This window comes from Ictalurus punctatus, chromosome 1 (genome assembly GCF_001660625.3).
Source record: "Ictalurus punctatus breed USDA103 chromosome 1, Coco_2.0, whole genome shotgun sequence".
NCBI lineage: Eukaryota > Metazoa > Chordata > Actinopteri > Siluriformes > Ictaluridae > Ictalurus > Ictalurus punctatus.
In genome coordinates this window covers 1,301,237-1,318,941 of record NC_030416.2, presented here as the reverse complement: position 1 = coordinate 1,318,941, position 17,705 = coordinate 1,301,237, and the positions used below count along the sequence as shown (strand labels likewise).

Sequence of the window (17,705 nt, the reverse complement as noted above, 5' to 3'; positions counted from 1 at the left end):
TGTGTGTGTGTGGGGCGGGGGTGGGGGGGACTCATGCATCTTTACTACACTAATATTTACTATTACAATTATACAACAGAGATATTCATGTTCTAATATAACACATAACACAATATGATCCACTACACGCACGCACACGCTCTTTGGTAACCACGTGGGTGGCTTGCTTGGGTTTGTTCCCTCTTCTACGATGATTTGAGGCGTGGCCGCATCTAAAAGGAGGAAATTCAGCAGAAATCAATCAGTATATTATACAAAGATTCTACGCCAAGGGTTTGGATACAAGAGGATTAAAATGATATAAAATATAATAAATATATATGCGAGCAAGTTCACGAGCTACGCAAAGGTTAAGTTATTCGATATGGCGCAAGCAGAAAATGGCGTCCAAGTAGCAGTGAATGCTAAGCCTAATTAAAGTGTAATTTTATTTGTTTCTTTTCCTTTTCACACTTGAATTATTATTATTATTATTATTTTTTTTTTTTAAACATCTACGTGCTTATTTAAAAACTGCGGTTTCACTAAATAGCTCGTATCGTAGCAGTTACACAAAAATGGCGGGAAAAGAAACATTTTCCTCAGAAATTTTGTTAAACGACTAAGAAAAGACTCCCTGAGACAAAAATTGCAATGTTGCTAAATAGCGTGCAACCGTTAAGTGCAATCGTAGTCATATACGGTCACAATTTTAGTCACACTGAGTTGTTTCATATTATTTTACCGACACGTGTGAGGAAAATTACGATTTTCCAGACACTTTTTTCGTGCATCACTGGGAGTCTTGAGTCACATTTTTCTGTAGAAAGATCCATTAGCTATGCGCTATTTAGAAAAATCAGCCTTTTTACTAATGTGGAGCCATTTCTTAACACTTTAGCGACACATCTGAGGAAAATGTTACCTTATACTGTATGCTATTATATGCTAATTACACAAAATAGCACACAGTAGTTGTCTTTCATTTACAGATAGATGAATTTTCAGGACAGTGTAGCTGTTCCCGCCATTTCACCGTCATCCCCTACATTAAAGACTCAACAGCTACATGCTATTAAGCAAAACCACAATTTTAATCATATGGAGCTTTTTGGAAGTAAATTACCAACACGTCTGAGGAAAATGTCGGTATTCCCGACATCACTGCATGTTTACATTTTCCCGTATGAAAGACTAAACAACCGTGCGCTGTTAAACTTACGATTTCGTTAGACTACACATAGCACTTATGATTTTCCTCAGATCTGTTAAACAATTAATAAAATAAACACCTCCTATGAGTAAAATGACTATTTTGCTAAATAGCCTGTAGCTGCTAGGTCAAATTAGTGTCACTTTAATCGTACAACGTCATAATTTTACTCGTATCGAGTCATTTCTTATAGTTATTTTGCCGACTCATCTGAGGGGGGAAAAAAAAAAGCGCATTAAATGTTTTTTTCGATATAAAAGCTACAAAATTGTCCTTTTTAGTCAAATCAAGCCTTTTATTTTTCAACATATCTAAAAGACAAATTTACATTAACCCCACCAAATCTGAGGAAAACGTTGATATTCCTGATTTTTTTTTTTTTTTTTTTGCAGTGTAAGAGCTACCTGCTAGTTAGCAAAAGCATTATTTTAGTAAAATGGAGCCTTTTCGTATTAATTTAATGACGCATCTGAGGAAAATGTATTCATCTAAAAAATTTCATTTTTAGTGTTCATTTTTCAACACTATTCTGCTCTTTTAACATGTATCCAAGCCAATTTTCTCAGGGCAAAATTAATACTAAATAATAAAAATGAATTTATAACGTGCTAATGCTAATGGGGAACACGACGAAGACGTGTTAAACCAGCACTTTGAACAGAACTGTTTTCCTAAAAAAAAATTTTATAAATAAAGTTCATTCCTTGTATTCTTGAGTGATGGTGCCATCTTGTGGCCAGTACCTGAAACACACTGGAGTCCAGAATGAACATGTTCAAGAGGCTAAACTGGAGGCTATAAGCTTCTCACTTATTAGCAACATTACCCTTGACGCTCACAGAGCAGAATTAAACATGTTAGACAATATATGTGTGTTACACCTCCACATACACACTCACTCACTCAACCCAAAACCACCTCTGTCACTTAATAAAGGTGATGCTAATGTGATGCCATGCTAACATCTTTTTTGTATCTTCTTGTAGAGTATTTACTTCAAATTAGCAAAACATTCACCTTGGAACACAGCTAACGTCAACACTATAGTCACTAACGCCAGGTGCAGTGATGATAAAGAGTATTCTTTGTCTTTTGGAGAACCCGATCGTGCACGTACAGTGCACACACGGTGACGGAGGTTTTTCGCAGGAGGACAGTGTGTTAGCGTGTTTCGTGCAGCTGTTAGAGACCAGCGCCGCGCTGGTATGAACATTAAAATGATAAAAATTAAAATTAATTTCTGATGTGCTAATGCTGGTGGGGAAAACAATGAAGATGTGTTAACATTTCCCCCCCCTAAACAAACAAACAAACAAACAAAGTTCATTCCTTTATTCCAGCACGGCCGTGCAGCACTAACCAAACTCACTCCAGTAAAATGAGTCTGGGTCAGCGGGCCCGTCTTCCACGGTTAACAACTTTAACAATGTTTAAAGTCACGCCGTGATGGACAGAACGCGTTTGAGTAAACAACGAACTAAATCACCATCTTATTCGTCATCGTTGCGTTGTTCTTCTGTTATGTCGTTATTGAGGTCATATTTTGGTTAAATTGTTTATGATCGTTACATTGCTGATGTCAAGTTGCTTGGATTCTCGTTGCTTATGTTGTGTTACTGTCATGTTCCATTGTTGGTTGCTGTACGACGTTATATTAGCGGTGTGAAATTGTTTGTTTCGTACGTTACATTAAGTCGTTTACCGTTTTACATCAAGTCGTTTTGTCTTGTTTTATGCTTCGACTCTTGTAGTTCTGTCGCAACACTGTTGTATTGTTAATATTCAATTATTAGATTGTTATTAATGGTTGTAAACAAGCTGTTTCTAGTCTTTGCGTTGTTCTACAGTATTACTACGTTATGTTTTTGTGGACATGTGGGATCGTGTTATATTGTTAAGTTGCTTTCCATGTTTTGTTATAGTTGTGTCTTTTCTAGCTACGTTATATTGATGCTGTAAAGTAGATCTTTTGTTGTTTCTTGGTGTATACTGTTGCTAGGTTACGTTACGTTCTGGTTCGATTGTTTATGTAGACGTGCTATTATTTTATAGTTAAGCCGTTTCTTGTTTTATTGTTGCTGCGTCGTATTAAGTTGTTATATTGTATCAAGTCTTTCCTCGTTATGTTTGTCATTTTATGTTATACTGCTCATATTATTGTTCAATTACGTTGCTTCTTGTGTTAATGCTGTTTATGGCTACTTATAGCTTCTTGTCAGTGTTATATGATGCTTACAACTTTAAAAAAAAATGTATTGCCATGTTCTGCATTATATCATTATTGGTAATATTTATTATTATTATTATTATTATTATTATTATTATTATTATTATTATTATTATTAGTGGTATACTCAATTGTAATAGCTGCTTATTCATGACTAAGCATCAGTAATTGAGAGCACACTTCATTTGGCTGGCATCATTAGAAGTATCATCAGTGTGTACGTGAGGGGTGTGTGTGTTCACCTCACATCCTGACACAACAGCTGATTGTTTTACATGCACCTGGAACCATAAGAGCAGAACAGTCTAGATCACCGTGTTCAGGTACACCGTCTCTCCTGTGTCCCCTGCACGTGACACCACCTCAGTTTTACTCGGCTGTCAAGCGACAAACAAACAAACAAACAAACTCCAGAACACATTCCCTGTGCGTCTAATTAACTCCCCTCCCTGCCAGGCAACACACAACCACTGGAACAGACACGCTTGTACACAAGAGCTACATCATTAACACCACTATAACGTGTACATTAACACACTATTACCATCGCGCCGCATGATGTATAGCCTAATAATTACGCTTATATGACTCGCATTTAAAAGCGGAACGATTATATGATCATACATTTACATTAATCCTGGATTCTGATTGGTTAAAATGGTGTTGATTATGCTTTTGGTTTTAGAGGGGAACGAAAGGTTAATCGTTAATATGGTGAATATGGAAGTTAAGACATTTTTTTTTTTTTTAAATAAAAAAAAGAAACCCCACACACTAAACGTTACAGATTTCCCTCTTACTGTTACAAAGTACTGGCACTGGAGACTCCTTCCGTGAATGTTATACACACAGAATATGGTGATATTTCTCTATGTGTATAACATTCACGGAACGAGTCTCCAGTGCCAGTACTTTGTAACAGTCGGAGGGAAATCTGTAACGTTTACAGTGTGTGATTTTTTTATTTTATTTTATTTTTTTTTACATGTCTTAACTTCCAGAGAGGGGCTTCTTTCGAGATCGTAACTAAACGGTCGCAGTTTAATAATAATAATAATAATAATAATAATAATAATAATAATAATAATAATAATAATAAAATTCGACTTGATTGGACAAATTGCTGTGGTATAAGAGGAATAAAACCTCAAGTCCCTGTGAATGAGGGGTTACTATAGAAACAGAGCACTTCCTGATTCTGACCAATCACAATCCACTTGGATTTGTAAACCGTTAATTCATCAGTGATGAATACCGATAATTCCTTCCAGTTCAGATGATTTTTCTGAGCTGGATCCTAACCTGTGTTTCCTCACCTGTACTTTCCCGTGTTTGTTTCAGTTTAACCTATCGGAGGGAGGAGGGAGGGGGGTGGGGGGGGTTACGACCTCTCCATGGCAACCATTCAGAATAAACACCGGCGTACCGGAGATGCTCGGCGTCAGTTCTGCGCGCGCGTGGCGCGGTCACTTCGGTTTATTTTCTCTGCACATAATGTGTTTATTTGTGTTTATTTATTTATGAAAAAAAAAGATCATTAATACGGAGTGATGCAGTTTTCTTAACACTGAATGATGGCGTGCACGCGACTGTCTTCGGTAATTTCCGGTAACTTTCGTATCAGTATTTGGAACGGAGATTTAATCTCGCGCACGAGGTGCACAGAGTAGATTTTCTGATTTATTTATTGAACTTTTTTAAAAAAATAAAATAAAAAGATATATTCAAGTTAAAAATAAATAAATAAATAAAAAAGTAAAAGCGATGTCTGGTGAGAAGCCGAGTTTCCGCGCGCAGCCGGCGGTCAAGAGCATCTTCGTGTACCGGAACGGGGACGCGCACACGGAGGCGCGGCGCGTGCTCGTCCACGAGAGGCGCGTGTCTGACTTCGAGACGCTGCTGCGCGAGGTGACCGGGCGCGTGCGCGCCCCGTTCGGCGCCGTGCGCTGCATCTACACGCCCAGAGCCGGACACCGCGTGGACGCGCTCGAGCACGTGCGCCACGGCGAGCAGTACGTAGCGGCGGGCAAGGAGAGGTTCAAGAAACTCGAGTGAGTGACGAACACCACGAACACAGACCAATTAAGCTATTTCATTAAAGAGTATTTAAATAAATAAATAAATAAATAAATAAACAACGGCGAGCCCTAATATTATGCATAATATATAGTCTACACAAAAAGGGGCGTGTTTATAGCCATGTATAGAGTTATAACATCAAATGACCATATGTTAGTTATATAAAGTAGACGTACTAAAAACTTATTCATGTGGAATGTTAAACGTAGTAAAATACAATTAAATATTAATAGAAATAATTTTTTTCAAGTTTCATTTGTTTTAACAAAAGCTAACACCACTAACTCCACCCCTAGCTCCACCCTTAACCCCACCCATCATTCAGAAGAACACTGACTTCCTTGGTTTCTACACCTTAACTTCACTCTCAGCGCTACACAGATTGTTTATTACATACATGTATGTATGACAGACGAGAGATGATGGTTCTTTCCTTTCCCAGCTACGTGCAGATCGGAAGCAGGAAGAAGCAGATGCTCCAGAACAACGGACTGGTGAGGACAAACGGCAAATATCCGCTTTATAATCTAGAAATCAAAACGCTTGCGTGTGTGAATGATGCAGTGTCCATGGTTCCACAAGGCTCTCTCTGGGGCTAAATCCTACACCGCTAGTTACGTTAGATAGCTAGCAAGTAACTCAGCCAAGCTGTCAACACCCCCCCACACACACACACACTTGGGGAGGTGCCATTATAGGGAAATGATCAACTTCAGTGTGGCATCACTTACGCTACTCTAACAGCAAACACAAGCTAGCTTCCACACATTTAACACCTGCCCTTCAGCTGTATTAATTAGCACACATGTTCTTGACTTTCAGGATTTGGTGATGAATTATTCATTAGGACAAAACTTTCGCAACAGATTGGTTATATGTACCGTTTTCAGCAGAACTCGAGTCGTATCGTTGGTAAATCAGCACCTCGATGGCTCGGAAGGATTCTGAATAAACACTGTCCTTTGCTTTCCAAGAAAATCGTGGCTGTTCCCTCGACACTCGCACCTTACCATGTTGCTACGAGCTGACGCTAAACAGGAGAGAGGAGCTTTAACAGTACGCGTGCACACTTCAATAGCGAGGGAGTGTACGACTCAAGAGTCCAGAAGTCTGTCCTAATTAAAATAATAAATAAATAAAATAGTCAGTGTGGGTTACCATGTTCAATTCCCTATACAGAATGATCAAGTCCCTGTTTTTAATAAACTTGTCCGCCGAGGAAAATCTAGCCGCTTTCGCAGACGAGGAAACGCACTCGTGCTATAACTGGTGTGTTTTATCTGGACAGGTGAAAGCTGCACCGCAGAACCGGATTATCGTCTCGGCCCGGTTCCTGAAGCCCATCAAAGAGCCGTGCGCAATATTGTGAGTCTTTCTACTATTGCACCAACGTCTCAGTGGTGGCGTGACGGTTAAGGCTCTGGGTTACTTTTGACATTTTCACAGCATTTGGCAGACGCCCTTATCCAGACATTTCTCTCATTTATACAGCTGAGCAATTGAGGGTTTAGGGCCTTGCTCAAGGGCCCAACGGTGGCATCTTGGCAGTGCTGGGGCTTGAACTCTTGACCTTCTGAACAGTAACCCAGAGCCTTTAACCACTGATCGGAAGGTTGGAGGTTCAAGCCCCAGCGCTGCCAAGCTACCACTGTTGGACCCTTGAGCAAGGCCCTTAACCCTCTCTGCTCCAGGGGGCGCTGTTTCATGGCTGACCCTGCCCTCTGACCCCAACTTCCTAACATGCTGGGATATGCGAAATAAAGCATTTCACTGTGCAGTAATGTATACGTGACTAATAAAGACTCGTTATCATTATATTTCACACACATCTACATTGAGCTGCTTTTCACAAACAACAGGAAGTGAAACAAACATGTCCGTCTGTCTGTCTGACCGACCGTCTAGCCATCCATTCATCCCCGTCTTTCTGTCTGACCACGCATTCATCCGACCTGTCTGAAAATATATCTCCACTGATCGATCAATCAGTATCAATCACCTGGTATGATTGTGTGTGTACGCGTGTGTCCAGCGTCATCGCTAACGGAGACATGCTGAATCCGGCTGTGAGGTTTCTGGTTCCGAACCGTCTGCTCGGTCAGTTTGAGCGGATCCTGGAGATGATCACGGAGAAGATGGGGCTGAGGATTCTGGGAGGAGTGCGCAGGTATCAGCACACCTGTACATCACCCGTTCATTAGGTAGCTAGCGAACAGGATCGTAACCTTCAGCTACAGCTGAAGTCGTCATATATAATATCAACATCAAGATTCCAACACTCACTGCTCTATCACTAGCAGGCTGGTTTACCGTACAAGCAGCAGACGCGTTAAAAATGGCGGCTGCTTTAACATGACCCGTTGAATAAATGGCCGATCGGTGTTTTTGTTTACGTCCCGCAGTCTGTGTTCGTTCGACGGCGTTCCTGTTACGGACGGGAAAGATCTGGAAAACGGGCAGTTTTACGTCGCAGTGGGCAGAGACAAATTCAAACGCCTGCCTTACGCCGATTCGCTCTTCACCAAGCCTGTGGGCATGAGGAGGATCGTCAGGTGAGACAACATTTACCATACCACTTCAGAGGTGAAGAAGCTTCTAGAACAGCCGCTCTGACAGTAGTGCAGATGCAAAGCAAGTTTAAGCGTGTTATTGTTTCGCGTTCAAGTTTTCCAAAACTTTTATGCAACGTTTGTTGGAAGGAGTCTCCGGTTTCAGCCAGGGGTGGCGCTGTAACGCCGTAAAAACAGATAGCATAACAGTGGGGCTTTATTTTCCTTTCTAACTATAAACGGATAAAAAGTGTCATTTACAAGAAAGTAAATCATGATCATTTGATAATAGGCTAATATTAAAATGAGACATTGCCTCATTTGCATATTTTAATATTCATATTCAACAGAAAGAGAATGTATACATTTTATACTGTATACTGATGCAAGTCAAAGCTTGTTAGAGAATTTTTTTAAGGGGGAAACAGTTACACTATACTGCTAATTATTACCGTTAATGTATAGCGAGCCGCGATATACATTTTTTTCCTGCTAGTTCTATTTAACCGACGTGTCATTTTATTGTCGTTTACAGATCGAAAGCAGCTTCTCTTCCACCTATTTACAAATACACAAGACAAAACGGGGATGTAAGTAACCACTTAACCATTCGACAACTCAATATTATCTTCAGATTTCACTCGTGAAATTTTTAGCGGCGATTCAGTAACTAAATATCGGATTTTGTTCCGATGCTAATCCATCTTAGCATCTTAAATCTTAGCATACTGTATCTAGCTCAGTAAATATCTACGCTTTAGCCGATATTTAGCTTAGATTTCAGTTGTGGTCTCGTTGGAGCAACTCATACACCCCATTCTTTAAATTTTATTAGCTTTCTGACCTGCTGCTAGATTAGCATTAACCTTAGTCAATCTTAATATTTCCGTAACATAACCTAGCTTGAGATTAGCTCCGGTTCATATACGATGTACGGTGTGTAAACATACATTTAACTTTATAAAACTAAAAACGTACACTCACTGGACCGAGTTATAAAAAAAAACCTGGCACGTGTGTGAACATCGTTGCATCATATAAACATAAAAAGGTTAGCGTTCCTGACGTTAGCCGTAAAGAAATCAGTCACACGTTGTGCGTTTTTAACTCTCCATCAGGCAGTGAACGGCGTGAGCAAATCGAATCACTGTGACGATGTGAAGAGCACCGAGCCGGCCATGTCCCTGGTGCGACAGATTTCCCAGGCGAGACTCATGGCCATACGGAAGAAACGGAGCAACCTGACCAACTCATTTAGCACCCAGGATAACGGTAATGCACGCTCACTTCGCAGTCGTCTTAACGCGGTATCGCGTCATGCCCATTTGTCACGCTTTACCTAAGGAATGTTCTTGATCACGGATCACGAGGCAGCCCGTTATATATTTGAGAATTGCGCAATATTTAAAAAAAAAAAAAAAAAAAAAAAAAGTTACTTTCAATTTCATGTTCGGCTGGAATTGAGATTCGGCGTCGAATAGGGTCTACATCAATACCTCTGCTGTCAAACAGTCAAAGTCACACTAATCAGTGTGAATGTGATTTAATTGAACGAAATCATTTATTAATGGTCATATTTATGTATGCAGTATAAGCCCCATCATTTATTCCAACTTCTGTATAGCGCTTAAGACCGACGTTTTAGTATTAAATCCTCGCTACACACTTGACATGAAACGCATGGTTTTAATGAACGCACACTGTAATATTGTGTGAGAGAGAGAGGAAAAGAAGGGATGATGTCATGCTAATCAGAGCTTACTTATAATTAAATGCACAACATGCGTTCCTTCTATCTAGGCCTTGCCTTTCTTGCACTCGGGTGCATACGGTATTTATTTTTAAAACACACACACGGATCGTGCCAGAACTGACATCACCATGTGGATGCCATCATGTTTGGCATCCTTCCTTCCTCTCTCTCTCTCTCTCTCCCTGTCATTTAATCTCTGGTTTGCCGTCTTTAATCTCTTCCCACCCTATGACGTAATGCAGTTGTGGTTTGGTGTTATGATGCGTTCCGACCCAGAGATGGCACTGTCGCTTCACGAGCGTCGTCGAGCAGACAGTGTCAACGAGTTCATGGTGGTGTGAAAGGCATTACAACATCCCTCTACTTGTCCCATCATCATCATAAAGCAACACACACACACACACCAGTTATTCAGTTGTTCATCAACACCCCGGGTGGCTGATGACACTCTATTAAATCACCATGGCGATGAAATAAACATCTCAATCTCCAGGGAGCTCATGTTCTTCCTTAAAAACTCTGATGTTCTTAGGATATGGACTAACCACTGAAAAAGCGATTATCGCTCAAAGTTACGGTTTGGTTCTGATCGAGGGATTTATCCCAAGCTTTCTCGACATGCTGGAATCTGTTCTGTTCCATCGTGCCCTGCCTTCATTTCCACTATATTTGCTTCGTTCATTCTCTAATGCATTTCTTAGAAGATTCCTTGGTTATTTGGGATGGTAATGGAGATTATTTGTTTATTGAGGTTGATAACGGAGATTGGTTAGGATATTGAGGTTGATAATGGTGATTGGACATTGGGGTTGATAACTGTGATAGGTTGGTTACTGGGGATGATAACGGTGATTGGATATCGGGGTTGATGACGGTGATTGGATATTGGGGTTGATAACGGTGATTATCCGTTACCCGACGGACTATCGGGGTTGATAACGGTGATTGGTTGGATATTGGGCTTGATAATGGTGATTGGATATTGGGGTTGATAACGGTGGTTGGTTGGATGTTGGGATTGATAATGGAGATAGGCTGGTTACTGGGGTTGATAATGGTGATTGGATATTGGGGTTGACGATGGTGGTTGGTTACTGGGGTTGATAACGGTGATGGGTTACTGGGGTTGATAATGGTGATTGGATATTGCCGTTGATAATGGTGGTTGGTTACTGGGGTTGATAACGGTGATTGGTTACTGGGGTTGATAACGGTGATTGGTTGGATATTGGGCTTGATAATGGAGATTGGTTGGTTGGTTACTGGGAATGATGCTGCAGAATGATTGCTTAATAGTCAAAGGTTACAATATCTTCCATAGTAGTTTTTTAAAAATACGTATATACTGTAACCTTTGACACACTTCAACCACAATTCAGTCAACCCAACACTTTAACCTCAAACATGAATTCGTTCTCCATCATCTACATTCACTGTAACGTTTAGAGCTCATATGTAATTTGGCATGCTGATCGTATGGTAGCCGTTTCAATTTCCAAAGCAGGTTCCTGCACTAAAACATTTCCAACCTATGAATTAATCCCTATATTTTTCTTTGACTAAAATCATCCAGCAGTGGGGTTTTTTTTTAACACCTAGAGCAACATGCTCGCAGTTTAAAACGAATCTTTCACAGGGGAAATGGCACAGTGTGCAACAAACTGAAAATGTTAAATGACTGCAGGGCAAATGACATCAGTTAATGAAGCCAAGGAGATGGAGCGATTGATGGAAGAGAGAGTGTTTGTGTGAGAGTGAGAGAGCGCGCATGAGTGGAACAGAGCAAGAAAGACAAAGGCAGAACTAGAGATGGAAGGAGGTAGTGAGGAAGATACGAGGAGAAAACCTGGCATGGTGCAGCTGTCTTGCTCTGATAATGGCAGGAAAGATGAGAGGGTTGAGGAGGCTTGCGAGAAGACCAATGATGGCTTTCACACACTCGTTATGTTCCTTTCCTTGGACAATCTTTCCGTAATGGTGTGAAAACGTTCAAATGGGTCGTCAGAGCCTCGGCGTCCACTCTGAGCAGAACACATCCCTATTGTCTGGCAGAGTTTCTTCTTCTTTGAAGAGACCAGACCCTGGGAAGCTGTAAAGACTTTCTAATCAGATGATAGCTGGTAAAGAAGGAGCTAATACGATAATGGAACTTGATGGATCGACAAATTGAAAAGCGCTTTTGTACTTCTGGTGCCCGAGTTCACTATAATAGGGGCTTTTCTGTCTTTTCAATCCTCTTTGGTGAACTCTGCGGAAAGCTCTGCCGCACCATTACCACCATCTGAAACCCGATTACACGACGCAGTTACAGGAAGTACGAGAAGCTGGGACAATTGGGATTGATTTTTAAAAAATATATATATATACACACATATATGAATAGAACGAACAGAAGCTGACGACACTCGACTTCAACACGCGACGCAAGTTCCCACGTTGCAAAAACAGCGACGCTGGAATTAAACATTTCTATACAAATTAGTTAAAGATGCTTTAAAGCAACAAATCCAATGAATCCCCAGAACGATCCTAGGGCGCCTCTGATACGACGTTTCCACTCAATTAATTCCTTAATTCGAGTAAACAGTGCAACAATCCCATTCCACCACACAGTAAAGCCTTAACTTCATACTGCATTCGAGAGCATTCGGAGCACTTCGGTATCATACTGCTCCGTCTCTATAATACCGAGGGAGTGTGCTCGAGGAACGAGTATACACACTGCTCACTCTTAAGCAAAAGTTTGAAGTTCTTTGTTCATGAAGAGCCACTCCGTTCCCTTTCACTGATCAGAGTGGGTGTTGTTTTCCCCCAGCTGGTATGTAAAGACTCCTAATTAAGTCTCAGTGTAATGTTTGTTTCCGTCTCTGCTGGTACGTTTGGGGATTAGCAGTGCTGCTCAAACAGTCCACGCTGGCTCAGGCTGGTTTATGCTGGTTAGTGCTGGACTGGTGTTGACCGGGCTGGCTGAAACTAGTCTTGCTAGTGTGGTGCCGATCTGAGACGCACTGTACAACACGCTATAAAGCTTAGAATACAAAGCTACAAAGGATAGAAATATTATAATGGATAAAATACGCTAAAGCACACATTTACGCCTAGAATACACTATAGCCTCTACATTAATGGCTACATTGTTCACTAGTACACTGGTCAGTAGAATAATGTGGATAAAGCAATGTAGTTACTGTAACTTAAACAAGGGAATCTGTCGTTCCATCACTTCTTGGTCTTGACAACTTGACACAGTGTCAGTTGCTTTCATTGACCGTTGTGTCAGTTTGTGACTATTAACGATGACCTTGTTTGGAATTTACTACAAGTGTGTGCGTGTGGGAACGACATGAAAGACCCAGGCGGTTCCTTTATACGCGGGATCAATAGCTGGTTTGAATTCTTTTGTATAATTTCACAAAAAAAAAAAGGTGCTTTAATCACTGGACCTTTGTTTCTTCCTCCCAGGTGAGTTTATAAGCACCTCGTACAGACTACGAGACGAGGAGAAACGGTGAACGGAAAAAGCTTTTTAAAAAGTCAGCTGTAATCAATTTGCAGATCGTGTTCTCGGAATGCGACAGGACTCGAGACTCGGGTTCTATTATGCCCGTTTCAGAGGCGTCTGGATTCTTTGTACGCGTCAAGGGCTTTCCCTATTCATAAAAACATTCATTTTTTTTTATTATGTTCAGACCGAGTCAACGACCTTGTTCAGAAGTGCTCCGTTTCTCCTCTTCTCAGGTCACGCTTTCAGACCCGTTTATTCCATTTAAAAAGCACCTTAAAAGCTACCGAGCGCCAACTGAGCGGACGTTTGTGACGGAACACGGGGAGAAATCTGACAAAAGCAGTGCCGTGGCCTCGATCGGTGCCGCGGAAGCAGCAGTACACCGCAAAACGTGTTCGATATTTGTGTCTTTAATTTGGCACTGGAGAAGAGCCTAATAGCTACATATCATATCTATGGGGTTTTGTGGTTTCATCTCCAGAACCGCGTGTTTCCTCCTCCAAGCGGAGAGGCAGGAGATGGAATCGGATCCCCAGAGGCTCCATTACTGCAGTGCTGGCCTCTCACGCACACGCGCACACACACGTGTACGTGGAATAAGATCTCGAAAACAAGTGAAGCATGGTTTAAGCGTTACGCCGTTTCCCAGAGGACATCTCATCAAGCTCATATTTACAGACCGAAGCTGTTATTTACAACAGGAAGTAGGTTTTATTTGCAGAACCGTGGAGACTGGGTTGCTGGGGAATGCCATGGATCCTCTGGAGGCTTCCAGTTTATTAAAACGGTCCATAAATATCACATCGTGTCACACCTCGGCTGTCCGGCTCAGCGCTAACGAACCAGCGGATATCGGACTGGAACACTCGAGTATTCCGTGTTGACCGGAATAAATCACACGGGGACGCACTGGTACAGGAAAATAATCAACTTCCGGGTAGTAACAGTAGCTCCGCCTCATTATTCCAGCACAACGTTAATTAGTTTACTGTAACAATGTCTCCGAGCGGTTCATTCGGTTCTAATGACACCGTTTCATAACGGTACGTGTGTGTTACAGAAAACTTTACATTAGCTACATTAGCTCTAACTGCATTTCCTAGTGGGGGTGTCAAATTAATTAAATTAAAATATTAATTATTTTATTAATAATTAATTAAATTAATTATAAATTTAATTTAATATTAAATTAAATATTTAATTGAAAAGTGTAATATTTTTTAAATTAAAAAAATATATATATATTAAAAAACAAACCAACCCTGGCATTAAAATGTGTTTAATTCGACTTTTTTTTTTTTTTTTTTACACGAGTCCTTTTCTCTTAATGAAGACGTTTATGCCCAGGCCAAGCGTTAATAAACATGCATTATTTCTGTAAATGAGCCATCATTTAACATTTGACACCAACAACATCCGACACGCATTAAAACATCAGCACAGCAGCATTTCTTTCTTTTTACATTCATCCTACTACTTCATTATTAAGTGGATATTGATTTCTGGCACATGACCTGGTTTTATCAACACAGCTAAGACACGGGATCATCTTAATTACTCAACACCACCTCAGACTGAAAGGTCGTTTTAAATGGGATAAGTCTCATTAATATGAACAACAACAACAACAACAACAAGGCCGTGGATGTCATCAGCTATGTGTGTTCATCTGTACTTCAGAGTGTTAAGACTTTAAATAGACTGCATAATAAGAAATAAACAAAAACCCACACTGCACAAGCACAGTTTTCCTCAAAAGTTCCCCAAAGATGAAAAGTAGACATAAAACGGATGAATCTCACCAGCAGAATATTTTACTGCGTCCAAATGATCCACGGCTCACGTGCCTCTGAAGTCTCTCAGCCTTAGACTACTGCAGCAAGAATGGATTTTAAAAGGGGGGGGGGGGGGGGTGATTAAGAAACTAACAACTGGATGAAACACTGACAAAAATTAAACACGAAACAAACTTAAAAACAAAAAAAAAATAAAGAATTTAAAAATATTAAAAAGGGATGAAGGAAACTAGATGGAAAAAAAACACGTTGATTAAACTGGACACTCAGACTAGATAGAAAAACTAACCACCAAACAGAACTAATCACCTACCAGGTGAGATTTATTAGCAAGCAGGTGAACTGTGGGTGTGGCTTAAAGCAGGGGATTCTGGGAGTTGGAGTTCCTGGTTCCATTTTCGTACTTAACATTACTGCTACCTCAAAACCCTAACCATAACATCGATTACACGTTTTTTTTAATCAGTTTCAAATCATTCAACACCTTCTGACCAATCAGAATCCAGAATTCAACAGCACTCTGGTGTACAATTTCCATCATCACGTTTACAAAAAAAAAAAAGTTCTATATTGACATATTGACACAGAATCTCTTGTCCTTGCGGTGTTTTACACTCCATCCGCTCTTTTTCTCTCTCTCTTATTCGGTCCTTTAACAGATGATGCAGATCCTAAACCTGAAGGCGAGGACGCGGAGAGCGAAGAAAACCCTGCGGGAGACGACAATTCACCAGCTGAGCAGGTCCGAGTTCTCTACACCACTGACCACGCAAAATAAACCTCCAGGGTTTGCCCAAAGTCCAGTACACTGTGTTCCTATTGGCTGTGAGCTGTACACTGTGTTCCTATTGGCTGTGAGCTGTACACTGTGTTCCCATTGGCTGTGAGCTGTACAGTGTGTTCCTATTGGCTGTGAGCTGTACAGTGCGTTCCTATTGGCTGTGAGCTGTACACTGTGTTCCTATTGGCTGTGAGCTGTACACTGTGTTCCTATTGGCTGTGAGCTGTACAGTGTGTTGCTATTGGCTGTGAGCTGTACAGTGCGTTCCTATTGGCTGTGAGCTGTACACTGTGTTCCTATTGGCTGTGAGCTGTACAGTGTTTCTATTGGCTGTGAGCTGTACAGTGTGTTCCTATTGGCTGTGAGCTGTACACTGTGTTCCTATTGGCTGTGAGCTGTACACTGTGTTCCTATTGGCTGTGAGCTGTACAGTGTGTTGCTATTGGCTGTGAGCTGTACAGTGTGTTCCTATTGGCTGTGAGCTGTACAGTGTGTTGCTATTGGCTGTGAGCTGTACAGTGTGTTGCTATTGGCTGTGAGCTGTACAGTGTGTTCCTATTGGCTGAGCTGTACAGTGTGTTGCTATTGGCTGTGAGCTGTACAGTGTGTTCCTATTGGCTGTGAGCTGTACAGTGTGTTGCTATTGGCTGTGAGCTGTACAGTGTGTTCCTATTGGCTGTGAGCTGTACAGTGTTTTCTTATTGGCTGGCAACAGTAGGGCATCTGCACACTTCCACACTACACCTGCACTTTTATCAAGAAACATCAAACTAGGAAACTTACCGACTGTGAATACTAGTAAAGTTTGAAGGGTGATCAATGACATTCACTCGCTCACAGGGGTACAACAGCGAGGACAAAGCAGCTGGAGAGGAAGAGGCATCAGCACAAGAGGAAGAGGCAGCGGCACAAGAGAAAGTGGCAGCACAGGAGGAAGAGGCACAAGAGGAAGAGGAAGCAGCACAAGAAGAAGAGGCAGCACAAGAGGAAGAGGCACAAGAGGAAGAGGAAGCAGCACAAGAGGAAGAGGCAGCAGCAGAGGAAGAGGCACAAGAGGAAGAGGAAGCAGCACAAGAGGAAGAGGCAGCAGCAGAGGAAGAGGCACAAGAGGAAGAGGCAACAGCAGAGGAAGAGGCACAAGAGGAAGAAGCAGCAGAGGCAGAGAAGGAGGCAGCAGCAGAGGCAGAGGAGGAGGCAGCAGCAGCAGAGGAAGAGGCAGAGGCAGAGAATGAAGCAACAGTGGAGGCAGAGGAAGAGGCAGCAGCGGAAACTGAGGAACCCACAGAAGAAACGGGAAGCGGAGGGGCGGAGGGAGACGACACGGCAGCAGGAGAAGGAGAAAGCTAAACGAAGAAACTAGCCACAGCGACCTAATAAGAGTAAATACAGAGAAATTTAGCAACAGTGTAAGAGACCATAGCACTTCATATTTGATTTCTTTTTAACAGGCGACAGTGGGGGAAGTCCATATAAGGTCAAATGAAAACATATTCCCAGATCACGTCAGCATGAACAGAGAATATCCAACTAACTCGAACTTTCCGCAGACTACAGTAGGCGTGTCTTTGACTCCATATACGGGAATGAAGCTCGGAACGCGGACTCGGGGCCGTGTATGAACGTGTGGTGACGTATATAATAACGTCAGTCTGAGCCATAGCGCGTGTGTGTGTGTGTGTGTGTGTGTGTTGGTTTTAGTTATGTAGTAGTGAGCGAATGTGTCAAGTTTTGATGTAACGAATGCTGCTTTATTTTATACACGTAAAAATATATATATATTTACAGAGGTGTATTTTGGGATGGTGCTTCATTATTCTGTGCAG

At 41.5% G+C, this 17,705-nt stretch overlaps 1 protein-coding gene and 1 long non-coding RNA gene across 5 annotated transcripts in view; one reads left to right on the top strand and one right to left on the bottom strand.

The window, feature by feature from the left end:
- Positions 1 to 15,529, bottom strand: part of LOC128635254 (uncharacterized) — a 21,448-nt gene extending 5,919 nt beyond the window's left edge. For 2 of the 4 annotated variants that reach the window (XR_008398178.1, XR_008398179.1), the window contains exons 1-2: positions 15,108 to 15,529; positions 137 to 212 (exon numbers count right to left, since the gene is read on the bottom strand). This is a non-coding gene — a long non-coding RNA (uncharacterized LOC128635254). Of the gene's footprint in view, positions 1 to 136; positions 213 to 3,661; positions 3,797 to 15,107 lie in introns of all 4 variants that reach the window. The other 2 variants (XR_008398180.1, XR_008398181.1) reach the window with 2 other exon arrangements.
- Positions 4,851 to 17,705, top strand: LOC108262776 (doublecortin domain-containing protein 2). Its single transcript, XM_017463103.3, has 9 exons — positions 4,851 to 5,470; positions 5,941 to 5,992; positions 6,787 to 6,863; positions 7,531 to 7,665; positions 7,901 to 8,050; positions 8,583 to 8,637; positions 9,166 to 9,319; positions 15,761 to 15,843; positions 16,723 to 17,705. Exons 1-9 carry the CDS (start codon positions 5,184 to 5,186, stop codon positions 17,227 to 17,229), a joined length of 1,500 nt encoding a protein of 499 aa, XP_017318592.2. The 5' UTR covers positions 4,851 to 5,183; the 3' UTR covers positions 17,230 to 17,705.